The sequence below is a fragment of the Corvus moneduloides genome, chromosome Z (genome assembly GCF_009650955.1).
Source record: "Corvus moneduloides isolate bCorMon1 chromosome Z, bCorMon1.pri, whole genome shotgun sequence".
In the NCBI taxonomy this organism is placed as follows: domain Eukaryota; kingdom Metazoa; phylum Chordata; class Aves; order Passeriformes; family Corvidae; genus Corvus; species Corvus moneduloides.
Genome location: NC_045511.1, coordinates 69,091,434 through 69,118,628, shown reverse-complemented (window position 1 = coordinate 69,118,628; position 27,195 = coordinate 69,091,434). Strand labels below are relative to the sequence as shown.

The 27,195-nt window shown below is 39.1% G+C and overlaps 1 protein-coding gene across 9 annotated transcripts; it reads right to left on the bottom strand.

Annotated features, from left to right (window-relative positions):
- Nucleotides 1–6,420: 6,420 nt before the first annotated feature.
- NREP (neuronal regeneration related protein) lies at nt 6,421–27,091 on the bottom strand. 9 transcript variants are annotated; one of them, XM_032095960.1, is made up of 6 exons: nt 26,302–26,349; nt 24,763–24,825; nt 24,042–24,152; nt 20,713–20,817; nt 11,486–11,563; nt 6,421–8,091 (listed from the first exon to the last, which is right to left on the bottom strand). In XM_032095960.1, the coding sequence occupies exons 3-6, from the start codon at nt 24,096–24,098 to the stop codon at nt 7,975–7,977; spliced, it is 357 nt and encodes a 118-aa protein (XP_031951851.1). In that variant the 5' UTR covers nt 24,099–24,152; nt 24,763–24,825; nt 26,302–26,349; the 3' UTR covers nt 6,421–7,974. The 9 variants fall into 9 exon arrangements, 1 of the variants encoding a protein (XP_031951851.1); XR_004237460.1 differs by lacking the exons at nt 20,713–20,817; nt 24,042–24,152 and adding exons at nt 13,688–13,847; nt 14,377–14,488 and having other exon boundaries at nt 7,957–8,091; nt 26,302–26,558; XR_004237459.1 differs by lacking the exons at nt 20,713–20,817; nt 24,042–24,152 and adding exons at nt 13,688–13,788; nt 14,377–14,488 and having other exon boundaries at nt 7,957–8,091; nt 26,302–26,557.
- Between the last annotated feature and the right edge of the window lie 104 nt (nt 27,092–27,195).

The window sequence follows — 27,195 nt, the reverse complement described above, 5'->3', positions numbered from 1 at the left end:
TGGTTTTCAGAAGCAGGAACAAACCTTGCCTTACCTGCCACTGAACAGAACACTAGTGCACTGTCCACAAACAAGATGTTTTTCCATCATAATCTGTCCCTTGAATTGCTGCTCACATTTCTGAGATTCATGTTTACAAACACAATAGGTAGAAGTGTAAAATAAAAGGATATTGGCTTTGCAGCACAGGAATTAATGCAAGAGAAGAGAGTTGTGTCCACGTTGCGGCTTCCTTATGGCCCAGCAGGACAAGACCCATTCTTGGTGCCAGTTCCAGGTTGTCTTCACCTTTCAAGCAGATTAGAGCAATGCAAAGCCCATTAGAGCATCTGGAGTTTTCAGGGAACCTGTGTTCTGACTCCTTTCTGTGGGCTGTAATACCTAAATCAGTACAAAATTATTCACTATCCAAAAAATGCCTTATAGCTGATTAAGTGTTGTTTAGATGGGTCCCAAAGCTTCCCAGCAGAAGGTGAGCTCTGGCTTATGTCATCCCTCCATATCAGAGTAGTTCAGTCCCTCAGGAGGGAACATCACAGCACAATCACCTTGATAAAGGAAACCTGTCCACAATTAGAGCGGTGGACTTTCTTAAAATGCATGGAGAGCTTCAGTTTCTGAGCAGTAGCAGCCAAGCACCCCTGAAAGGAGAGAAAACCTGAGGTTTGCCTTTTGGCATCCCAGGGTGGGTGGAAGGGCAGGGGTGGTGTGCATGGGCAGAGCTCACCTGATGGAGATTTGCCTACCCCAAGCAGAATTATGCTCTTCTGCTCAAACTGTGCCTGTCTGTAAGACAATGTCAGTGACGCTATCTGGGCTACAGGAGCTGAGCTCCGCAGTTTCCTTCACCCAGCTGGAATGTCTGCTTCACAAGTGCATCAGAAGTTTTGGGTCATCCCCATGAACCTGATTTTGATCTTGTTTATTCAGCCTGGCAATTCCAGTGGAATAGCTCAGCATTTACCGCTGTGTGAGATCAGATGGATGGTTTGCTGTTTCAAAATCCCTGGGTTTGGCATGCGGTTTAGGCACACAATGTTTTTGGATTCTCCCTATACTGAACGTATTGGAAATTAGGATAGATACTATTAACCATAGAAAAGGATTTGATCAAGATACCTTTTTTCTATCACAGGGAGTCATTCCCTTCCTTCCTTCTTTGACCACCTTGTTTTCAGGGACTGGAGTAATCCATCCCACTTCTCCCATTTCTCTTCAGCAAGCTTCTCCCCAGCTTCTGGACATGTGTACTGTATTTTCATGGATTATCAAATACAACTGGGGGCTGAAGATGGGTTTCTTGACTAACAGCAGCTACACTTGGGCTTCTCTAGCTGAAACTTACTTCTTTGTGACCCTTCGGCCAAAGGAAAGTGGAGCAGAGAGCTCCAGAGAGCACTGGGGCTCTGGCAAGGTGGGAGGTGGAGTGCCCAGCTGTGCACCCCCTTGCTAATATCCAGCTCCTCTCTTCTGACTTCAGAGGTTCAGATCCTTCAGTAACAGGACAAGCAGCAGATGAAACTTGGGAAACAATGCCCAGTGTCTTCCTCTGCTCTCATGTGTGATCTGCCGATGCTGTGAGCTTTAAGTTACAGCAAATTGCAAGTCTGCTAACTTGAGGTTCCCCACTGAAAAAAGCTACCTCAAATTGCCCATATTGATGTATTTCAGAGTGAAAAGCATGAAATGAATCTTTTCTCCCTTTGTTGATCAAAGTACACTTTCAAATAGTAGCAGTTTTGCACTTTAGGTAACAATTTCCTGCCATGGCTGGCTTTCCAGAATCTGACAGAAATGTTTCCTGCTGCTACGGTTAACTTACTGATAACTTACTGCTGTTTATTTACAAACACAGTATTCAGGCATCCTTTTTTTGTACCCTCCCCGCCCCCGTCCCTTTTTTTTTTTTTTTTTGAAGCGTGTTTTTGCCACATGCAGTCCTGTCCTCATGCAACCTTCCTGTGAACAGCGCTGCCAGCTTGGGTGGGCTACCAAGGAAACACCGAGAATTTGTCGGACTTGAACAGAAAGCAAACGGACTGAGAATTTGTTAGAGGCTACAGGTGGTTTTGATCGGCTGAGAGGAGTCTGTGCCGGAAACATTACGACTCCTGAGTCTCCCAGGGGACTTCAGCAGACGAGGCTCTACAGCCACGCTGATGACTCATGGGCAGAAACTCACCTCCGAGCGAGCGGCAGTAGTGGGGAAAAAGTGACCAAGCCAAGATGACTCACGGGGGAGCAAAGCCTCCAGAGCAGAGCTGCCCTGGCAGCCTGCTGACACACTTAACTCCAGCAGCTGCCACTACAGTCAGCGAGGAGACTGATTGCATAACGGGTAGGAAAACAAGTCTAGATGTAGCTGTAAAACCTGTGGCAGCCTAGTTGAAAATGTAGCAGCCTTTAGGGCTTGCTGTCCAGTAATTTTGTTGCATAAAGCTGGATGGTCTGTGGTAAGTCTTGAGTGGATGAGTACAGAGAGTTTTATTAGGAACACACAGTTAAATGTGCAGCTAAGAAAAGCGGCTTTGGGGAAGATGCAGTGTTGAGCCGAGAAATTATACCACAAAGATCTTTCTGCACTTTTATATTTGTTAATGGGGGTCTGTTGAGATGAACTAGAGTCTTGAGACTGCAAAAACCTACCTGAGAATACACTAAAAAATGCACAAGAAACCTGTTCAGCACTTTCATCCAGAGGATATGTCCTGGAAAATAAAAGTCCCAGGTGCTGTGACTTTTTGGAACCTTCAGGATCTGTTCTAAGTTACACAAAATAAATTTCCCAATAATAGGATTATCTATCTGGACAGATTAATGGGTTTAACTTTGGACACGTGCAATACGAATTTGAAACAGTGCTGTGCAAACAGGATACTCTTTCATTGTATAAAACATCAGCTGTTGGGTCACATCTCTTCCTCTGGAATCAGCAGCTGGAAAATATTAGATGAGTCACAAGAATCTGAGAGCTCTGAAAGGCAGCACACACCAAGTAACATACAGGGTGAAATCTTTAAACCCACAACTTAAAACACCAATTCAGAACTCTCAGAGCAGCAATAGAGTTAAGCTGCTCTGAAATGTTGCAAATTGACTGGCGGGATCAAGCTAAGGTGCTCAGGCAGCACGAGGGATGGCAAGACAGAAATGAATACACAAAGAGCATGAGCATGCTTGACTGACTTTTTTTTTTTTCCAGGCAGTGCTGATTTTGCAGTTACTCTGCTTCCTGAGATAATTTACACCAGCCTACACAGCACTTTGTGCTCTGGCCATACCCTGAGAGACAGATGGTAGCTCTGGATGCACTTACAAAATAGTTCAGATGGATAGGTGTAGGCAGACAGGATTGTCAGTGTGCTAGTAGGATACCTGAAGATTCTAGGTTATGTTTACATAGCAGTTGAACTATAAATGCAGGATGTATTTTCTTCTCTTTTTTCCTCTTTTATTTTCTTCTCTCTCTCTCTCTCTTTTTTTTTTTTTTTTCAGCATAAGCAGGTAGCATTTGAGTATCCAAATACTCGGCTATTTCTTCAGGGTGATGCAAACTACAGTGTGTATGCTCTGTTATACCATGTTCCCCTACTTAGCCCAGGACTCGGACACAGGCTCTAAGTGTGGCAGCAGAGAAAGTTCTGGAGTCTCAAGACCCAAGCCGGGATAAGCCTGCACCCTGCCCCTGACACAGTTTGCCAAGGGTCTCTTGTCCTGCTATGTCTTTTACCAGTGGGGCTGCCAGCCTGTCCCCTCTCCTGCAGCTCCTCGCTCACAAAATGGGTGAAAAAAACCCCATTAACAACTGTCTCTTAAAGCCAGGATTGCTTCCTGCATGTTTTCAACAGGGCATTTCAGAGCTCTGTATCTGTGAAGGAAAATAGCTGTTCCAAACTGGAATGTGACACTTGTGGTTTCTCTCCGCAAACCTTGCATCTCTGGAGCTCTAGTTCAGACAGGCTTCGGACAGGCTCAAGTTCTGAATTTCTTATTTCCCCTTAATTGCTTGCTATATTTCTTTCCATGTTTCTTTCTTTCTTTTTTCCCCCTCTCTTTTTCCTCCTGGTCTTTCTTTTCTCTGCACTAGAATGTAAGTTACCTATGTTCTCATGGCTGCAGCAGCAAAGCCCAAAGCTCCTGCATTTCTGCCTCTTATTTTGCCAGAACTCTAAATGAACCTTAGTAAATAGGGACGTGAGGGGCCACAAAAAGGGGTCTTGTGCTTTTAGAGGGTCATGGGCCTCTTGGACTCAGCCTGTAGTAAGTGAGTGGGAAATGAAATCTTGTGTGAATAGTTCTGGAAGTGTGTGGGGCCACGCTGTGTTTGACAGAGAAGTTTTCAGGAAGCTACAGAAAGACAGAAATTTCTGATTCTGGACTCTTTTTACTTCACGATAAGATCATCTGGCTTTGAGTTACAGGTGATACAAATGGTAACAGAGCCAACATGATCTGAAAGGTCTCTCTCTGATAGCCTCTCCCTTGGCCACCCCTTGACCCCCTTCCTAGCCTTCAACCTTTGACAGTATTTTCCAAATACTGAGGTATTACCACAACCTGGTTTATGACACTGAGGTCTGTCTTTCTCTACCCCTATGAAAAGCAGCTCTTCAGCTTCACTTTGGACTAAACCAAGTTGTTTGTTTCAGTCAGTCCTCATCAGCCACAGTCTCTGCCATCACTCACACCACTCCTGCTGCTTTTCCCTGGCCTCTTGCCACTGTGTACCCATGTTCTCTGAGCTGGGGTGCCCAAGGATGATGTCTTACTTCAGCTGTATCCTTGCCACTGCTGACTGGTGCTAAACCATTACCTCACTTGGCTTGCTGGTTATACTCATGTTCTTTTTTTCACTCACAAGAACATGATGCTACTGAGACAAATCTGGGCTCATTTCATTCTATTTAAATTTCCTTTTTCTTTTTGAACTTCTTATGTGGAATATTGATTTTATTTTTTATCTTTTGTTATATGGTAGTACAGCTTTAATAGTGGAAATTTAATTGGAGTCTGGCACTAAAGTATTATTGATTTAAATTTTTTATGATTCTTTTTCGTATGTTTTATATGCATGCAGACGGAATTTAGCTAACTTCTAATGAATATAGTTATTAATACGAATCAGATTTTTTAACACACCTCCTCAGGACACTGTTGGTGGCACAAACTCCAAGGTGTAAGGATTTATGTTTCCTGCATTTGGTAATTAATGATGCAGGTTTTTTAGTATTGGAATTTAATTGATAATTGATAATTAATTTAATTGATGCCATTTTGCCCTACTTTTCATTTAAAATGTGATGCTAAGTGGTAGAAACAGTTCCTTATTTGTGATTTTATCTGCATAGCTGAGAATGCTTTATGAAAGCAAGTGTTCATTACTATTTCTATTTTGCAGAATCTTTTGGGTTTTATTTTTTGTTTGTTTTGCTGAGGGATGAATATTGATTTTCCAGATACTCCAGGATATGTTATAAAAAGGTTTGAAGTTGGAACCAGTGTTTCCTGAATCAATTTATTTGACCATAATGCTTTCAAAATACTCTCACTAGTCTATTTCAGAAATTATTATTTAATTAGGCAGGTAAAAAAGTGGCTGGTCATGGTGTTTTGCAACACTGACTGTGAGACATATACACTGCACTTTTTTCCTCCAATGATTTAATTCATATAATTTAATAGTTCATTCTGAAGGTGAAAATACGTATATTAAATCCTAGGGGCATTCTTTAAAATGGCCATATGCTTTTTTTTTTTCTTTAAGGCATGATCACTATAACTTTTTGTCCTTTTTTTTCAATCTTATGAAGCTGATACTACACATGTGCCACAGCCACTATTGCTGATGCAGAAGTGTATGCCATCTTGGCTTATTCAGGAAGCTACTATTAATCACAGTATATATTAAATGATCTTTGCTATATCTATACCATAATGAAACCAATGTATGTTCTAAAACTTACCAATGCGTGTGTTACTTTTCCACCAATAAAAGTGTTTTTAAGAGAGGACTGTATCAACACTATTTTAAACTGTATTACCCACACAAGGAAAATTACCTTTTAATTCAGTTTACCAGAGCTGGAAAATGAAATGTATTGTATTTGCCATGCACAGCCCCAGAGTGTTCTCCTGGGGCTACTAAAAATGGCATTGAGTGTCACATCTGACCCAGCCACTCAGCAGTCTGGGAAGCCAAGTCTGTGACTGCCATTGTCCAGCAAGCTATCATTTCCCAGATCCAGGTCTGGCATTTAGGTTATCTTGATAGCTATTGTTTAGCAAGTAGAAAAAGGAGTCACCTTTTACTTCACCAGATATTCCTGAAACAAACCTCAGGATTCAGGAAAAGAACAGGTGAAAACAATCAGTGAAAGGAACCCTCTCCTTATTGTAATAAGGAAAGAGACACATCACAGCTACCCTTAGAGCTTGCATATTTATTGAACAAATCCTACTAAAATAGCTAAAATACATTGGGTACTTGCATTATTAAAGATCACATTGTTACAAAAGCCTGCATTTTCAGCAGTACACAACTGCAACTATACATAAATGCCACAACTGCTGAATATTACTTCTTGCTCTATATACAGCACAGCAGACATATCTATTCTATTGGAAAATAAAGTGTACAAGGAAAGGGATACAGAAGGTAGGGAAAGGAAAGAAATCTAGAAGTGCAGTGCATGCATTGGTATTTAACAGTCAGAAGCTAAGACAGTTCAGAACAAGGCCTGCCCTGTAAAAGGAAGAGCTAAAAGACAGAATTATATAAAAAATTAAGGTGGGCTTTCAGACTGTGTCTAACACAACAACACTCCATGAGTAGATGATACTGCTTAGTTTTGTGGTTTGTGTTATTTTGTATTGATAGTAGTTTGGGAGCAAGAACAAAAATGTAAAGTCCACGTAGATAGTAGTGTGGAAATGTACACTTTCCCCTTTAGGACTTCTCTTCCCAGAAATTTGCTGTATTTTTCTTACTATATCCCCTAGTTTATGGATTTGAAGAGGACATTAAAACTTGTCTCTTCTTTTAAAAAGGCTTGTAAGAAAAAAAGACAAAAATCAAGAGATTTTGAGAAGTTGGTGGAAAATTATTGCTCATCTTTCTCCGTAAGGTGGATAGGAGTCAGAAAGGAGATTTTACGAAAATTACAGTTTTGTGATTGCTCCCACTATAACTGCATGTTTGTGAGTGGACACTGATAGGGAATCAGTTCCTCACTTGTACACTATAAGTAGTTACTCACCTACAGCACTGAATAAGAAAGCCACACTGAAGACACAAGTAAACAAGTCAGTCCAGTCTAAAGAACAACATTCAGAAAAACAAAGTACCAACACCTTCTCAGAACATGGAAATAAAAAATAACTCCATCAGAGCTACCTTGCCAAGGAGCATATTTAAAGTCCAAAATAGCACCATTCATCAGTGTCTCAAATCCCGTGGCAGCATCACGATCACTTACCACAAGGAAACCATGAGTTTCATACTACTTCTATACATCAAAAGAGTACATGGATAAAATATAGAGATATATAGACAATCAATGAAAATAAACTACTAGGCTTGTTACATCTAAATGAAAAAAAAGGGGACTCTCAGCCTCTGCAAGAAGCAGTTTGGGTTGGTGGAAATGGAGAAAGTGATTTACCAGTTGTGTGTGAGCTGTGGAGTTTGAGTAGTGAAAGACATTGCTGTGGTAGAACCAGGCCTGAGGGCCCACCTGTAATGTTTGTAAACATGGATTCACAGTGTGAAATTCTGAGAGCTTTCGCTTGAGTTAGAATGTTAAAAACTATTTTTTTATGGTACACGTTTATCCACTGTTATTCTCTAAAGCAAGGCTCAGAGTCCCATAGTTTCTTCTTACACTTGATGATTTACACAGAAACAATTTCCAATACATGACACCATGACCTCATCAAACCCATACACCATGTGTAATATGAATGGAGAAATAATGTTTAGAAAGCGTAGAGGTAATTGATTTTGGTGAAATGCTGTCCATAGCCACTTGCTGGAGCCAGGCGCTCCACCTCACTTTTCTTGCGATTCACTTCCTTCGAGATGGGGAGATTTCCCTGTGGAGAGGAAAAAGTGATATTAGCTGTGCTTCTGTTTGGTGGGGTGCTTCCTTCTCCCATCCTAAGCTTTCCATAGTTCCCCAGCTTTAGTTCATCTACTAAACATGACTGAATAGCCTGTAAATACTGATGCCACAGAGAACAAAGGGGTTGTTTGAAAACCAGGCAGTTCTTGCAGCACCTGGGAAAAACATTTCACTTGGGCATGAATGAATGTGTCCTAGCAGCAAAAAATGCAGAAGAGCCAACATAAAAGTACATCTTGTTTATGAAAGATCATTTTAATATTAAGAAAACTTTTTCCAGCTTAGACCTCTCATTTTTAAAAAACCTTACTGTTTAACTTACGTACACTAGTAAGTCACTTCCTTATATTAATCCATCAAAAAGAGCACACACGAAACACTGCAGTGTCTTTCTTGTTCTGGGCAGGTAAGGAAGTGGTGTGCCATATAAGCCAGCTGCCTCAGATCTTTGCTAACCATACATATTAACTGTGCCTATTCAGCAAAGTTTTTAAACAGCATTTAAATATATGTTCATTTTAGGCCTCAGAAAGAAGCCTAAAGGCTAAGCACGTGCCTAAAGTACTCTGCTGATGATATGTCACTATGAGATCTGAAACAAAAATAATTTGTTGAGCTAGTAATGTATCTTAAGGAGAAAAAAAGTCTATGTCTTTTGTGTTTAAAAGGTAAGAATTGTAACGGTGTTTTATTGCTCATATTGTTTAGGATATGTTTGTCACATAAGCATAATGCTTCTCTTTGTATAAGAAATTAAAGTTATCTTCTCCAAGTTCATTTTTTTTTTCTGATGTGAGGGTTGTGAATTTCTGAATTAGGAATTAAACACATGGCAGTTTCCCAATGACCAATAAAATGCCATTTTCAGCAATTTTTCCTTTCCTGGCTCCTTAAACCCAGAATTTTCACTGGGATGTTCATAGTTGCTACATTTGCTTGTGCTGGGACTGAAGCAATCCCATGGCTCTCCTCCTTCATTTATCACAGTTTACAGGATAAATTCTGCTTTTAGGTAGGTGAACTCCCCATGGGGTCCTGCACTGCACACAGGTGCAGTTTTCAGTCTGAGCACAGAGCAAATCCCTTCCTGGAGACAACTGGTGGCCTGTTCCTTTGGGGCATCAAGAAGTGGAGGAAAAGAGCAGAATTTGGCCAGGACGTATGCAGAAGGATAAGGAGTTGTAACGTACATTTGCTAGAGCCTATATGGGTATTTTGCAAGCATTTCAAAATGAGAAAATAACATTTAATTTTTAGTGACTGTACAAACAAATTTCCTCACAGGACTCTAGAAAATTCCATCCTCATGATAATATTTTTACTTATTTTTGTTGTACTAAATTTTCTACTTGTGTATCATTACAGGATATGAAGGGAAAACTAGAAACTTACACATGCAAACAGGCACACCACACAGACCAAAGGTCTGGGCAAATTTCCAAAAGCATTGTGTCGGGCAGTTCCTTTTCAGCTGTGAAAACAACCTCAGTCCTGAAATCCTGCCATACAATCATGAGATATAAAGTCCCTTGTGACCCTTCAAGGTCTGGAAATAAACTGTCATTAAGAACTGAAGCCTTTTATATTTGTTGGTTGCATGAAAATAAATTTAAAAAAAACCAAACCAACAAACCACTTTTATCTCAAATAATAGTTTTTAAAAATCTATTAATTTTACTTTATTCTTTCAGCAGTTCAAGCTGTTTAGCATTGAGTAGATAAAACTGCTCAGCTGGAGGACTGAAAACTTTCTGCAGTTTTTTTCACCAATTTATCCTAATTAATTTAATAGTACAAATGAAAAAAATTCCAAAGATGTATAGTTTCTGTTAAAGATGATACGCTGCTGGAAGCTGGACTGTGTGCAACTGATCCTGAAGCTGCTTTTGAAGGTCAATTGTGAAATAAAGTTTGGAGCTAGTTCTAAAAACTGGTCATTGTACCAGCATATGCCAAAAAATCTTCTGAAGAATTACATAAAGGCTAGGAAAAAAACATTGTATTTTAAAAACAAGAATCCAGTAACTTTAAAGGGGAAAAAGATTTATAATATGTTTTGGCTAGTTGAGAAACTGTTATCCCTTCTGAGAAACTTTTATTTTAAGCTAAGTACAGCATAAACCCACAGCTATTCATAAATCCAATATAATGCAGCATTGTTGCTATGCTGCACATAGTGCATAGCTTCATTCCTGTTCTTCAGGAGAAACTTCATTTGATGATGAATGACAACTTACTGAAAACTCCTAACTTAACATTTTGAATAAAAATAATCTAGTTAACACACAGCTGATTCATAAAATTAGCAAATTCATCTGGTGTAAGTATGACCCTATAGAGCCCATTCATCATGCTCTGGCACTGCTACCAGTCGTCTCGGCTGAACTGTTGGAATACTGTGAATGCTAAGAATGGCAGTACTGCCACATATGCTAGTTTAGAGAATGGCAGGCTGGCACATGAGCCTGCAAATAGCCCACCTATAAACTTTAGAAGTTCTCTTGTAGAGGAAAAAGTGTACAGGAAAGTATAATGTTATCCAGACGGAATAATAGCAGAGTTTTGTTAACAGGGAGCAGAAGCCTAGCTAATAACTGAAACTTAATCAAAATGATTTTCCATGTGTTCTCTTCTTTACTTACCTGCTTGAGCCAGTATTTGAAAGGGAATATGAGAATAAAACATGTACATCCTGTAGTTCTGCGTAATCTGTTATCTTTCGCTACTCAATGTCCAGATTCACATTTCTTAAACCAGTAATGGTAACAGAATGAAATCTTATTAATTCTGTCTAATGAGCCACATCTTCTGCCTTTATGTTGTGGTACTTCTTGTCAAACTCAGATGAAAACTACCTTGCTTTGTATGCTTGTTACTCATGCCAGGTAAGGCACAAGCAAGGTACTTAATAAAAGATAAGCAACACCTAGTTCCTCCTGCTGCATTATCATTGACTTTTTCATCTGCATTGCTAGGAAAGCATTGCCAAAATTAAGCATTCAGAACTCAGATGTCAGGCTTGTAAAATTATGAGACAGGCTTAAGAAATATGGGCCCTTGAAAATTAGTATGTTTTCCTTCTGGTGTGCAGCCAGCAAGAGTCCACGTTTTCTGCAAACCCGAAGGCTAAAAACATGATTATAAAATGAAAGCTGAAATCTTCAGTTAACTGCATGGTGCAAGGAGCCAAGGCTTTAAGAAAAACAGAGTAACATAAGACACGTGATGAAATCATGAGACCTGGCTACTTTCTTGAAGTGGTTGTAAAATAAAATACATTGAACTTTCAAGTTTTAAATTCTTTTTTCTGAAAACTTTCATCTTAGCAAACTATTGCATGAAAGAAATTACACAAATAACTTTACCTTTGGAAATTCCCCATCCCCACGGCTGGTTGGAAAGATCTTCTGGCTTAACCAAATCATTGAACTTGGCTGATAAACCTGCAGTGACATAAATATATACAAGATCTTACTAACAAAGAGAGATTCATTAAATGCAGTGGTGTTCATGTGACAGACAGCATGACTGAAACAAGTCTGATGTCAGTAGAGCTTAGCCCAGAGTGTTTAATGTTTAGTGCATATTTTTTTATACCCATGACAACATCTGTCCCTAGAGAATTCCAACTATATTGTTTTATGTTTATCTGCATTCAACAGGCGCTTTAAGAAAAAATAAATAAGAGCATTTTTTTTTAATATCTCTGATAAATTCTTTATAAGAGGATGTCTGTGATAATGAACTTGCTGAGGATATTGTGAGAAAACATGTCCATTCCCTTCTGCCAGAGGTCACTGGCAAAGGGCTGTTTAATGAAGTTCATTATCTTTGCTGATGACTGCAGGTGACAAGAGCAACACACATTTGATATCCTTTCACAATGAGTGGTGAACTAGAATGTATAACTTTGTAAGATCATTGAAACAATTATAATTCTGTGTTAGCACCCTGTGTTTTCCACATTAAAAAAATTTCAACACATTATAAAACACATACAAGAAAATAGCTGGCAGCAGGATTTAATGGTTAAGGTGCTGGCCTACAATGTCTACAGGAAAATTCTTCTGTGTAGAATGGGTAAGATCTAGAGCTGGGCACTGACTACAGTGGAGGTTAAAGTGAATAAATATCAAGCTAATGCCTCTCAGCTTCAAGATGAAGATCAGAATATCTCTTCATCTCAGTCTCTGAAATGCTGAAGTGGTGAGGCACAAGTTACACACAATGCTGAAATCCTTAAATTTAATTCCTGCTGGGTCTGTCTCCTGGGCCCTTGGTGTTTGGTGAATTGAACTCTTTCTGCATGACACCTGGATGTCAAACTGTTAGTGTTTTGAGCTAGCCTTTATAAATTACACCATTCAAATTTGTTTGCACTTTGGGAATCAAAACTTTCATTGTCAGTTAAGTAAGTGATGGACCAGTTTCACTCACCGGCTTGCTACTGCGCATATATTGAAACATGAGGAAAGTTTTCATTTCTGTGGAGGTGCATGTTGACTATTAGGTGTCACAACTGGACTAGTTCTATCCTGGAGAAATTATTGGAAAATTCTTTAAATCATCTTCCCAATAGAAAATACTGAGCTCTTCTGTAATGCAGGACACAGAGGAGGGAAATTTAAAACACAAAGCTCAAGGCAGTGCCTGCTTTGTACATTGTCCCATGCTTTTCTGCAGTATCAACCACTGTGCTTTCTACTGGTTAAAGGAACAGATTGGTGGGGTTTTTTTCATATCTGAGGTCTCAGACAAGCCAGTTCAGCTCTCTGGCTGCGTTTGACATAAAATAACCAATGCATAGCATAGGGCACCCTGTGAATTCAGTTAATGTTCACACTGAATATTTGAAACACTTGAATGAAAGATACCAAGTAACCTCTGAGCTCTTCTGTTGCTATTTATAATCACCAGTTACCCATTCTGCAGTTATGTCTTGATTTTATTGTGTAGTCATACTTTCTGTGTGAAAACTCGTGGTGGGAAATAGCAATAGGAGTTCAGCTCTACCACAGGACATGCTGTTCACACCAGCAAAGTATACAAAATGTATATAGGAGGATGGCATAAGCATCAGAACACAGTATTAGTCATTATCATGAATACAACCTTCTATATTTTCCATGGAGCCTGAGATGTATTTAGGTTTGCCTACAGGCTGTGTTATCCCTATTAATAAACTAATAGGAATAAAATAAGCACCTGAAGTTAAATGAAAAAGACAGGAAACCTCAAATTAAATTCATAAAAACTTGGAGGAATTGCAGTTTGAGGGTGGATTTTGGGAATGAAGCAGGACGGAAAAGGTGTAAATTTTAACATGAGCTCACAACTCTGCTCCAGGGTTAAAAAAAACAAACACCAAAACCTACCACCACCCAAAAAATAACCTGCACAATCCCCAAACTCTTTCACGGTAATTCTCTGTAAAGAAAAAAAAATCCATTCATATCCTTTTTTCTTCTTCAAAAACAAATACTGTGGCCCATATTGGTAGATAATAATCACGTGGACCTATTTCACATAGAAGACACACAGAAGTGACTGTTCTGCTATGACTGTACCAGAGTCCTGAATGGACAAAGGACTTTAAATCTCTGCCTTGGGAGCAATGCTGAAGGGCTGGAGAATCATGGCTTAGATCCTGGCCAAATGGAAGAAGATTCTGGAATGGAAAAAAAGATGCTGGCATAGAGAAGTCCACTTAAGATTTACTGTAATTCACTACAAGGGGGAAAAAAAAGACAAAAAGCAAACCATGATGTCTTGCTGTGCTTTATAACTGCAGAAACTACTTAGAAGTTCAAATATACTGATAACTAGGGTGTTAGAAAAACATATAGAACATTAATTCAACGACAGCCGCTCAAAATTACTGATATAAATGTTGCAAGATGAGCTACAGAGAGAGGAAAGCAATGCTCCATTATGGAGTAGGATGTAAGGGTTACAACATTCCAGCTGTTAGCATGAAGCAAATACTCCTAAATAAATGCTTCCATTGATAAACACCAAATTTTCATTTCTTAGTACTTCCTGTGTGACTGTTACACAAGTGCAGGCTTGGCTCAAATAACCAAAGTATCAGAATTCAGAACAGAATTACTGAGCTTTAGGATGGATTGAAAACTGCAGTCAGTGCAAGTCTGCGTAATGCTGACTCACACTGATAGCCTCAGTATTGGATATTCATTAGCCAGACAGTTAAGCTAGGAAGCTTCATCCATGAACTATGACATCTGGGAAGAGCTACCTGAGACACTGCTATACAGCAACATGCAGTCTGCCTGAAACACTGACAACTTGAAAACTGGGAATTACGGGTCCTCTATGCGTATGTGTTCAGTTTAGTAGCCTCCAGTCTCCTGAAAAGACACAAATAATAAAATTTAATATTGAAGAAAGAGCAAAAGTGGAGGAAAAGAAATGCCTAGTCTATGTACCAGCTCTCTCAGATTCCAGAACAACTGATGGGTTTTTTTGTGTTGTTTTGGTTTGGGGCTTTTTTTTTCAAAACCAGGAGGATTCAAAACCAGCAGAGTCTTCTTTAGTCCTTTTCCCAATAGGCTGAGAAACTCTTTTGCTCTTCCTCCATTTTACCAACATTCAAAATTCCAATTCCGTTTTTTTTTCATTGCAAGCCATGCCTTCTTAAAGAACAATGGTAGGGGAGCACAATATTTTGCCCAGCCTTAAAACAGATACATAGAATAATTTTAACAGAGCTGAATGAAACATACTCTATCAGTCACATCAAAATGCTAAAATTGATTTGGTACCCACTCTTCATTCCTATTCACTAAGAGCATCTTTCAAACATTCAGAAAAATCCATCAAGAGGAAAAAACCCTCAGATTTATGGCATGCTAAACTTACTAAAATGATCATGCTCCTGTTAAGCATTCCCAAGGTTTTTATAGTTAAGAAACAATTGAGAAAGCCCTTGGAATTACTTTTTATATCTTTTTTCCCCCATATGAACCACAACTAAATTCCTGCAATCGAGTCTTGTTCAGGACTTAAGTTGTATTCAACTGCACTCTTCATTTCTTAACTTAAAGTTTATTGAGGAGCAACTGCTCTGAGGAAATCAACAACCACCTTTTAGAGAACTTCAGATAACTTATTTGTCTTACAAATCAATTTTGAGGCAGAGGGAAATGAAAACAAAAAGGAAATGATGACAAGTACTCTAGATCCTAATTCCAAATAAAGGTGACCATCTCCAGTAATTCTGCAGTAGCCTACCTAGGAAAGGAAAAATAAAGAAAACTATAAGAAAAATATTTACTATATGGATTAGCAGTGTAATAGCAGACACAGATGGCAACATGCTGAGAAACAATGGAGTAGAATGATAAGAGGTGTGTGTGGAAAAGAAAGAAAGAAAAAGGCATGTTTGTTCTCTCATTTAACAGCACTAAAATGACATTGTGCAGCTGTGAGGACTAAGTGCCCTGTGCGTGCCTAATCCAGAACAGAGAGAGGGAGAGAGGCCACCCTCCTCCTGAGAGTGGGCTGTATAGCCAAAAAGGAACACTGCTCTTCATTTCTGTACCCACATTTCTTTAAAATTTCTTAGTTACCAGCTACTTTGAGCTGTCGATGTACTTTTCACAGCACATCCTACCATGCACTTCTCAATTCCCCCAAATGCCTCCCACTGCAATAAAATATTTTCTTTCTAACCAACATCCCACAATCACAATCCAAATGCATAAACAATCTTACTGCACCACTGCTCAAACACTAAATAAGTAATCTTGTGAATGAAAACCTCACTAATTCTTTTTAAACCAAACTGGAGGGAAAGCTTGCGCAAGGATTAAAGCCTTTGCTTCAGTGCAAGGGGTAAACTAATGCTCCCATCTGTAGCAATTTATTTTTAAGACTGTGAGGGGAATATTATGAAAGTATAAAATACAAATATCCACTGTGTTGCTAACCTAGAACACAAGATTTAATACATATAGCAGCTGTCAGCTGAATGGTTGCTGCTTTTTAAGAGTTTAGTTGGGCAGCAGTATTCTATCAGTCAGCTTTTATTTTCCAGGTCTTCTGGAGAGAGCAGTGACAAGGCTACATGAAGAGTACTCATCATTACTCCTTATTTCAATGAGTCCTTGAAGTTTTGATGAGCCTCTGTTATATTTAAGAAGCTGTACTCATGATCGAACAGGATGCTGCTATTGTGATAGGCTGACTCTGGAAGAGGCTCACTGAGGAAGCTTTTCCTACTGAAACAGCAGAAACCAAAACTTGGCCAAGTTAAAGTGAAACTTCATTACCTTAGCTTAATAATTTAAAAATTCTGTGAACATGTGATTTAGCAGATGGGAGGCTTAACAATTTTGTGAACTTGTTTGCTTGAATGTCTCTGCATCACGAATCTGATCCTCTGCTTGAGGTGCGGCAACAGTCATCCCAAATAACCTGACTTCATGTTTTCAGTATCCTGTCAGGGCAGCAGATTTTTCTGTCATCCCTGTTTTCCACATCAGTGCCATGAACATTAAAAAATCAGTGGGGAAAAACAATAATTTACATTTCTTTCACTTGGTTAACTCCACACAGTAAAGAAAGTTAGATAAATGGTTTGAGAGAACTGATGAAGAATTACATCACGATTCTCCAGCTGGGATTGCTCCAAGTGGCTCACCCTTTTGTGAGACTTTACCTGCCATTGCAATGATAATTAATACTTGGCAGCATATCAGCAGAACATGGCAGGACAACTGTACACCTGAATTTGCCTTTGACTTCTCTGCATCAGCATCCTTTGATGTCTTTGCCTTTTCATGGGGAAGATATCGTTGCTGCTTTTTATTCCTCCCTATCTGATGACTCAAACTCACAACCACATAGAGATGAAAAGGCCTAAATGAGACAAGTATGCTTTTCCTTGCATCCCCCTCTCCACACTGCACATGAATTATAAAGTTTATTCATTAGGTATTTGGGGATTTTTATAGTCCTTTGGCATCTCTTCTGCAATTTCTGTCAATTTCACAGAATAGGATGTTATTTGCTCCTTCCCTACACAACATAAGGAAGTGACCTTGGAGGTAGTTTTTTTAGATTTTAATGGAAAATCTCCCCCTGTAAACCCATCTTCATCTGTTGTTTCCTTTTTTCTTCTTAAAGCATCTATTCTTGAGGTTACACTGAAGTGTCTGCTCCTATGCAGTCTCCTACCTTGGCTTATCTGCACCAGCTGCTTCAAGGGGCTCACTCCTGCCCTCATCCATACACAGGTTACATCTTTTATATGTGTGTACTTACGTATAAGACTTCTGCCCATTTCTTTACCCAGTAAGAAGCCCTCTACAGAAACTTCAGCTGTCTTCTAACATATGTGATTGAATGAGGTTAGTTAGAGAAAACACTTTCTAACTTTGCCTGGGGAGGAATCCACACCACCTGAATGTAATGCAATTTTTAGGAAGAGAGATCAATTTTCACTTTTCTGCACCAGTTAGGATCAATACAGCTTGTGTGCTACAGATGTTGTCATGCTGCTTTTTTACTTCATTAATACACAAAAATAATTGCAAAGCATTGTTAATATTTACCATGCATACACAAAGACTAAGAGGGAAAAATCTAACAGTACATTGTGAACACTGTCATAAATGCTCCTCCAGCTTCTTAATGAATTAATGATTTTTACAAAGATACTCATTACCACAGTATTGCACTCCTTGAAAGAGAAAGAATGCATTTATTTCAGAAAAAATAAGAAACAAATGTATTATGTGGAAAGTTTCATTAAGCAATAAAATGGCTGCAAATTACTTTGTTCCTCCAGTAAATTTTTGTGTATGTTCTCTGAAACTGCAAAACATCACAGAAATCAAAAGAAGCAAATCAGCCATCAGAAAACCAAACTCAGAACCCAGTACAACCCCACATATTTTTTTTTTTTTGCCTCTGTACTACAGTATTTTTTTGTTGCTTTACTTAACATGCAACACACAGAAAAACAACAACAGGGCTGAGAATTAAAATAATACTCAAGTTCTCAGTTAATTACATAGGAGTTTGTAATTTGCTCTTCAAGTACAATAAGGTAGAACTTAATTGGTAACTATTTGCATCTACATCTAATAGTAACTGCAGAACAAGAGGCACATAAGCAAATCTCTTGTTATAAACTCAGGTGAACACACGTCATGGCAGCAAAAATTCTGGACCAAAGGATGCATAGTGGTTTTTCAGTAGTTTCATACCTAACATGGACAAGTTACTTGAGCTACAGAAGAAGAAAAAGAGCATGGTCAGAGGCTGACCAAAAAGCCTATTTAGTGCAGTGTCCTCACTCTACTGAGTTTTGATCTTAAGGGAAAGACCAGCAAGAACAGTGGCCAGTAAGTAAATCCTTAAGAATAAGAACAGAGACAGACCAGAAAAATGCTTCTCCTGTGTGCCCTCTCAAAGCTGGCCCTCCAGTCTTGGGGTACACAAAATGTATACACCAAGAAGTCTCCCAAAAAAGTGTTTGTTTTTCAAAATTTCATATACAATTTCTAAATTAATGGCCTGAACACTGTAACTTACAGAAGGCTCAAGAGACTGTTTTGGGCTACAAGAGCTTTTCTCTCACATACTAAAAAGATGAGCAGAAATCCTACCAGAGATGCTGTTCCTCAAGTGGAGGCAAGCTCACTGCCTCTGCCAACTGCTTTCCAGTGGCAGAGAATTGAGCCCAGCCACAAGAGCCCTCCTTTCCCCTCCGGAGTTGCCAGCCCCTTGCCCAAGCACCATTTTACAGGCAAGTATTAAAAAGCCCCAGCCATACTCTTGGAAACGGGAGGGAGAACCACACTGTAGAACCACTACTCACTTACCTCATTAAAAGAGATGTAATGAGGGCAGCTGATTGTTAACAAGTGCTTGAAAGCAGCGTGGTACATTTACCTGAAGCCTATTACCAGGCTCTACTAGGCAGGCAGTAATGCAGCTAAGTGCTACTCCAGATACAAAAGCACAAAATGTATCATGTATGTTCTGGAGGCTAAAAGTAATAAAATATCTGTGGGTTCTGGGACTCATCTAAGGAGCTGTGTAAACTCATACGCTTTCATGATGGAGATTTATCACAGATACACAGCCATTTTAAAGCAAAGAAGGAAGATTTGTTCCTCTCTAACTTGACCTTTCTAAGTAGCTCTGTGGTGTCAATGTGCACCTTCTAAATATCAGTGCTGGAAGAGGCCAGAGGTTCTTTCTGATAATGTGTGTATTAAGTCAAGGCTTTTACCACCTCCAGTGAGGACACACAAATTTCTTATAACTTTTTTCAACTGGCTCCCACATAAGTATGCCAAGCTAGTAGAGAGACAATCAGGTTACTGTTAACAAAATTATTCCAGAGACAGTTCTTCCTGCAGGATGAGAAAATCCTACTAATTCTGAGGGTGGGTTGTTTTTGCTTGTTTGTTTGTTTTAATGCAGTATTTACACAAGGAAACATCAGGAATGCTCCCAGCAACATGTACACAGGGATTCATTCAGTCCTGCTACTGTGAATTTGCCAGACCAGAAGTTCAAATTGAATTACATATAACAGTCAGTAATGATTCATACTATCATTCTACATTAAACATATGAAAATAATATTTTTTGCACCTTTTGAGATTGTGCCCTCAATCAATATGGTTTAATGAGGTGAATAAATATTTGAAATAAAACCAAAATACAAAGAGTTAAAACTATTTTTATTAAAATATCCTCTTCCAGTAAATGATGCCAGCTGAATTATGTTTATGAAGTTGTTCTAGAACTATTAACTGTCATCCTTTTCCCATCTCTTTAGCCATATACAAGAATCAGAACTCAAGTATGAAGCAACAGTATACCAATGTTAGAAAAAAACTAAAAATGTTGTTAGTTATGGCTTTAGATCCCAAGCCTTAAAAACCAATGTCACATCTGTAGTGTTACTAGATGTATATTCTTATTTCTGATTTTCCAAAATTTCAGCCTTTGAGAAAAAATTTAGTAAAAATCTTTCCTGGACCTAGTATTGCATAAATCTCCATTCCACGTGTCAACACAGTTCTGTTCTGATAGAGTATTCTGGGGCAGAGTAACAAAATTTTAGCACCCAGAGCATATTTCTGACTGAGTAGAAACAAGTATATAAAAGCTTTTGTCTTTTCATGTGCGTATGAGCTGTACCACTGAAATATCCACAGTATCTATACCTCTGGGCAAAAATTACTTTTTTTTTAAGCTCTACTTTTCTACTCATAATCAAGTACATGTTTGTTTTCTGCTCAGCTGAACAGGTGGCTTGACAGAAGTATTCCAAAAACTTGTTTGTATTTCTGCTTATAAACTTTGTAAGCTGGAAATTTTAATTCTCCCTGAGTTTTCATCAATCAAGTAACACTGCATAAACTACACACAATGTATGATACGCACATTACATAAGCATAATAAAAAAGCACAATATACACATTCATATGGCCAAAACTGCTTAGCTTTCATCCCTCACAATTACTTCTCTTGACCAAATTATGCCCATGCTATACACGAACAGAAGAGGATCTGACAGTCCTGCAGGTTCTGCGTGGCTCTGACTTACCATAAAGGAGACTCCAATTCCAGTTCCAGTACCAGGCTCGGTAATTATCAACCAGGTATGAGTTTTCTCATGCCAGACCAAGAGCTGCTTTTGTCCAGTTTGTGCCTAGTAATAGGTTGGACATAATGTCTCATTTCAATACCTTGCCTTTTTTTTCCCCTCAGAGCATATAAAAGGTTCCAAATAATGCCTGCCTCTGCCAGACCAATTCTAGGCTCCATTCTCCACAAATAATCCTAAAATTATGCAGACCTGTTCCAGCCCAGGAGCACAGAAAATTACAGAATGTGTAAAGACACCTGCATGTAACTCCCTGGAAAAAGGTTAGTAATGGCTAAACTGGGATGACATCTTAAACATAAAATTCCCTTCATAAATATCTTCACCTAATGTAAATGATATTATAATTTCTTTACAAACTAAAAAAAACGCCCCACACAAACAAAAAACTAAATGGGATGGTGATTCTTTTCAACCAAATGCAGGCTATCATTTCTTTCCCTCTGACTTAACAAAGAAGGGCTTTTCTCCAAACTGTTTTCACCCTTAATCATCATCCCCTATTTCTCTTTTTCCCACAGTAAGACTATAAAATGCAGGGAATGTAAACGACAGAATATGACAGAATAACCTCAGAACTGATGCAGTTCAGGCAAGGATGCACTACAGGAAGCATTCAGCCCAAATGACCTATTTCCAGAGCCTTTTTGCTCTGGGATGACACAGCTATACTGTACAACAGCCAGCCTAGAGATTCCACACCAGTAAGACAGGCTGACAAGAAAGCTGTCTCATTTTGGTAAGCCAGGAGCAAATTAATGATTGGCTCTAGATTATCTTTTGTGTACTTTAAGAAAAGTAAAAATTAAATTATTAAGGATCTGTTTACTGATATACACATTTTTTATTGTTAGGTTGAATTCCTCAAGCACCTGCTCTGTGAGCTCTCAGAACTTAACCTACAATGCACAAGAAGGAGAAAAGGACACAGCTGAGGGCTTTGGAAGCAAATAAACAGACCACTTCTCTAACTGTCTAAAATGATAGTCTGGTTTCTTTCTTTAAAAACCAATATTTACCATAACAAACACAAACAAACAACACAAACCCCAACCCTTTCCTGGTTTTGGTAGGAGCCTTCTTTGAGGTCACAGAAAACCGTAATTAAGACTTCCTTACTCCCACTCTTCTAACAAGTTCCTTTATTTAAACGATTGGATCACTTTCAATGATTGGATGGGGCAGAAAAAAAATTTAAAACAAATTATTTTTTTTAATTCTTTTTTAGTTAGAACCTTTTTCCCCCCTGGTTAGCACTAAAATTTTAGTTTATATTTCATGACACTCAGCACTTGCCATTAAGGTAGTATACAGAAGTTCTAGCATTTCAAATTAAAAGAGCACTTAATTCACCTCAGGATTTTATACATTGCACATAAATATAAAACACTCTTTCCTCCTTCAAGTAGACACTTAAGGAAATACATTATGCAGAAGTAAGGACAGATCCCCAAATGGCAAATGTTCTTGTGTAAGGTGGCTCAAAATGTCTACGAGTTAAAATGATAAGAATAATAAAAAGTGCAGTCTTCTGCTTTTCTGTTTCTCTTAAAATTGAGGATATTATTATTAAACAGGTGCAAGAAAGATTGATTAATTAACCAGGTAATTCTAATTCCAAGTCCAGGAAAAGGAGAAGAAGCACTGAAAACTAATGTGTTAAATAACTTGCTTTTACTGTTTAAAACATTTTATGAGAAAAGAACATTAAGAAACTAAGGGTAAGACAGTGAAGTTAAACCAAGAATTCGTTTGTTCTCACTTATTCTAGTCACTTCAAATTTTACTGTAAGCCTAGCTAAATAATTAATGAACTTTCAGACAGGCAAAGGAATAAGAAAGTTATTTTCCACCATTTTTTAAGGTCTATCTCAGTCTAGTGAAACATGATAGCTAAATTTTCACTGGTCAGTGAGAGCAAGATAGAGCCTTTGCATATACTGTGATATTAAAAACAAAGTAAGAACTTTTATTGTCATGTATTGCAGTGTGTAGAAAGTGTTGATAAGCAAAGAAGAGTATTTCCTGCAAATTAGAATGGTTAGAGATACTTGCAGTTAATCCAAGAATATGGCAAAGACAAGTGTGTCCACTACTGCAAGGAAAGTGTGTCACTGGTCTGACTTAGTATTACATTCAGTATTAGTGTGCCAGGAGTGAAAGAAAGGGGGAAAAAGGGTGGTGGTAGGAGAAGAGATTCTGCCAAGTATCACATCTTAAACAACCTTGCAAGCTGGGGTAAAACCTAATCATACAGTTTAATTCGGATCACAAAAAAGAAGTGGAACTTTTAAAAATAGCTAAATGAGGTTTGTATTTATGTTACACTGCAAAGCAAACGATGGGACCAGACAGGTGAGTAACAGCAGGGTTTTTTGCATTTGGATAGCTCTAAGTTGTATTTTATGTTCTGGCCCAGAGACTGGCTTTACAAAACTGATTTCATTGACTACTACAGGAACCTTGCTAGATTTATAGAACCATCTGCTGGTAGAAATCAGTGGCTATTTTATGCCTAACTAAACTTAAAATAATCTTTTGTTCCATAGATAGGCATATATTGCACATAGCAGCCTGCATAACATCTAAAATGTGGGCTGATTGTCACCTTGGTGTTGGTAGGAAAACAGTTGCCTTATCCAATATTCCACAGTTGTGTGAACAACATGTATTTTAACATGATTTCTATTCACAGTTTAAGTGAATCATTTCCCTTTTAATTCCCCACCCCCATCTATTCATTTATACACAGATGAGCAAAGCACTTTGATGAAAGTAGGTTCCAGAATAGACTAAAACTCCAGAATTTGAAAGTTTATTTTTGCAGATAGGAATGATATAAAACAAGGAGCCAAAACCAAAAACAAAGCCTTTATAACAGAGTATGTATTTGCTTATTTTAATCATTCTTTGATCATCCCTCCTCCCCCATATCAAAACAACCCCAAAGAACCAGACAGGGATAATATTTATACAATTAACTTAACCAATTTTCGTAAGAGTATGTCCCTCAAAACCTCACACTGGGGAAAATATTCTATGCTAATGTATGCCTTATGCAATGCTACTTAAAGCATTGCTCAATACTAACTGAGGTTTGATCATGATTTTATCATGTAGCACCCAAAATACATCACATTTTTGTCAGTACATGTATTTAGATATGCTTCAGTGATAGCTGCATCCTCAACTAAGAATGCTATAGGATAACAAACCATCTAAACTAAATCTGCCTACTTTGAGTACTTTTTCTGAAAAAAACCTGTTACCTTTGTCCTGCTGATTCTGAGACAGTCCTTCTCAGAGAACACCATATTTATATGCATATCCTTAAAATCAGGAGTTTGTCAGCAGTGGTATCTCAAAGTATAACAAATGGGCTTTAATCAATAAAAATACAAACACAATTAGCACTAAAGGAAACAGGTTATTGTTCATTAAACACATTCCAAACAAGTGCCTGTAAGTTCAGTCAGGTTTGAGGCCTAGACACTTTTTCTAGAACAGATCACAAAGAATGGTAGTGTTTTCAGAAGGTTAACCTAATAAGAAAATTTAGTTTACACCTTATGTACTTCCCTGACAGACTAACATTAAATCTGTTTCACTTACAAAGTGCAATGACCTATTTCTTCTTTCTGGGAGAAAGGTGTCAGTGTTGGCATTACTGGATATTGTTTTGTCTGCATACATTGCTACCTGTGTTATGATGTGTATTTTTCACAATAACTTAAATATTTCTTGTTTCAATTAAATAAGCCTTACTGCACAGAGAGGGATTTCAGATTTTTATTCAAAAAATGCAAGAAAATATAAGATTCAACATAAGGAGCTTTTCAGAGTACATCAGTTATTGTATGGCAAATCCCCATAGCCTCAAAAATATGTTGTATAAAGGTCCTATTTATAAATGAGTATTGGGAAGAGGTAAATAAGGTTTGTATTGAAACAAAAAATTATTGATACTCTGCTAAAGCAACTAATTCTTACCATTTTTAGGTTCTATTAAGTCTTGGGATTGCAGTTTCTCTCAAGTAGCACAAGGAGAACAATCTGAAAACAATTTTAAAAAAATTAAAAATGAAAAAAAAAAAAGTCATTCCAACTGTTGTAATATTTGAAAGGTATGTTTTTGTCAGCATAACAGTGGGTGAACCAAGTATAAGCTTTAGTGGTTAAGATTAAAGTCATGCAAATTATTCTAACCACACATATGCTTATATATCATGCATCTCTGCACTTCAGTGGTCTGTAGGCTTAAATATAGGACAAAGGAATCCCTGGTACCTGGATTTGCAGAACCCTATGCTATTCTTAGCACTGGGTACATTTCTGAAGAGCCCCATACGTAATGGTTAACACAGGTAAAAATCTGTCAAGAGGACAAAAATCTGTCACTCTATGTTTACTGTAATTTGTGGTCCATTGTTCCCAGGCATACTACTAAGTGTGGGTTTTTGCAGTCAAGGAACAAGTATAACACAATGTAATGGCCCAGAGAGTAGGTATTTTTGGAAATGGCACTGCATTACATAACCTCCAGTTTTCTCCCTCTCTCTATTCCATACACACCCCCTATTTTAAACAGGGAGAGAAAAAAAAGGAGAGTAGGTCCTACCTCATTTACTTTAAATTATCACTCTCTTAATGGACTGAATTGGTAGCAAACCTCCTTTATCAGCTTTCTTATAGCAAGAAAAATTAAAGTTCTCTTCTATTGATTACGTATTTCTTACCTATAGCATGTATGTACGAAATACAATTAGGTATGAGTCATATGTTTACACAAACACATACATATTGGATTTAACACTGCAAACTCATATATCTATAAACGTACACAAAAACATTTGAAAAAAGCAGCACGTCACTACACATTCAGCAAAATATGGTTTGTTTTGGTTTTGGTTTTTTTTTGGTTTTTGTTTTTTTTCTCAAAAGAACCACCCAAAATTTATCTGCTGCACATGCAAAAATGCAGAAGGCTGTTGCAAGAATGACTGCTTTCTAAAAATAAACCCCAGCAGCCTGAGAGGAATCCAGTGTCAGGGTGGAGAAGAGGGAGATTCGTTTTACAAGGGAGAAGAAAGGAGATGATAAACCTATCCTAGAGCCTTGCATGCATGCTAACAAAGCCAAGCACATTAGATTCAAAAATGCATTTTGGTGTTTACAGAGTGCAAAACCCAGAAAAGGGAAAAAATTTAGAAAATCACTTCTCATCTCCCCTTGCATGTGTGCAGAAAAATCCTCAGCCTAGAAATCCAGCCTTAAAGCACAAAGAGTTAGATACAAATACTGCACGTTTTCTCATTTTCCTTAAAAAAGCCTGTTTGGAAATGTGCCCCGAGAGGGGAAAGCCAAGCTGCAGCAAAGTCCGGCTAAGGACAAAAAGAAATCAAAAAGAAATGAAAAGAAACAGAGAAACACAGAGAGAAGAAAGCGGAAAGGGGGGAGAGGGAGGGAGAGAGAGAAAGGGGATTAAGTAAAAAAAATAAAATTCTGTGGATTGGAATTGCATATACTTACAGACAAAAGCCCCCGCTCCCTGCTCACTTTCTGTCCTTTCTACATGATCTGAAACACAAATGTGGATTACAAAAGGGCAGCATGCTACAGAAGGGAATTTATAGTTGGGGGAGTGGAGAGAGGGTAGGGGGTGTGGGTAAGAATGACTGCACCTCTCCCAAAGTGCAGCCTCGGAGAAAAAAAAAAAAAAAGAAAAAAGGGGTGGGGGTAGCTGGGGGAAAGTCTCTCTCTCTCTCCCCCCCTCCCTCCCCCCCTCCCCCCCATTCCCTCTCTCGGGCTGGGTTTTGCTTGCCAGCGCCGGTTATATTGAACAATGAGCTAATTCTGATGGTAGCTGGCCAGCTGCCAGCTCCATCCCCCCTTTACACACACACACACACGCACGCACGCACGCACACTCCCCCTGCCCGCCCGCCTCCCCCCGCACGATGCTGCAGCGCCAGACTGCTTAGTCTGCAATAATCCGCAGCCCCGCGTTCCCCCGCTGCCTGGGAGCCACCGGGCAGCGCCCGCCGGCCGAGCCCCGCCGGGGCAGCGCCGGACGCGGGGCGATGGTGCGGGGAGCAGGAGCGGGGCGATGGTGCGGGGAGCGGGTGCGGGACGCGGCGGGGCGGGCGCGGGGAGCGGAGCGCGCTGGCTCCGGGCCGCGGGGATCCCGCACCCCTGGGCGGCGGCCAGCCCGGGCGGGGAGCGCGGCCAGCGCGCTGCGCAGCGCGCAGGGGCGGGCGGCGAGGGGGGGCAGGCAGAGCGCAGCCACGAACTGTAATAATAACCCTGCAAAGGGCATCTGAGGAGAAGGGGAGGGAGACGGAGGCAGCCGCCCGTCCGCCGCTTCGCCTCGGCCGTGCCTGTCTGGGAGGGGAGAAGATGGTGGGCGGGGAGGACTGGGAGCGC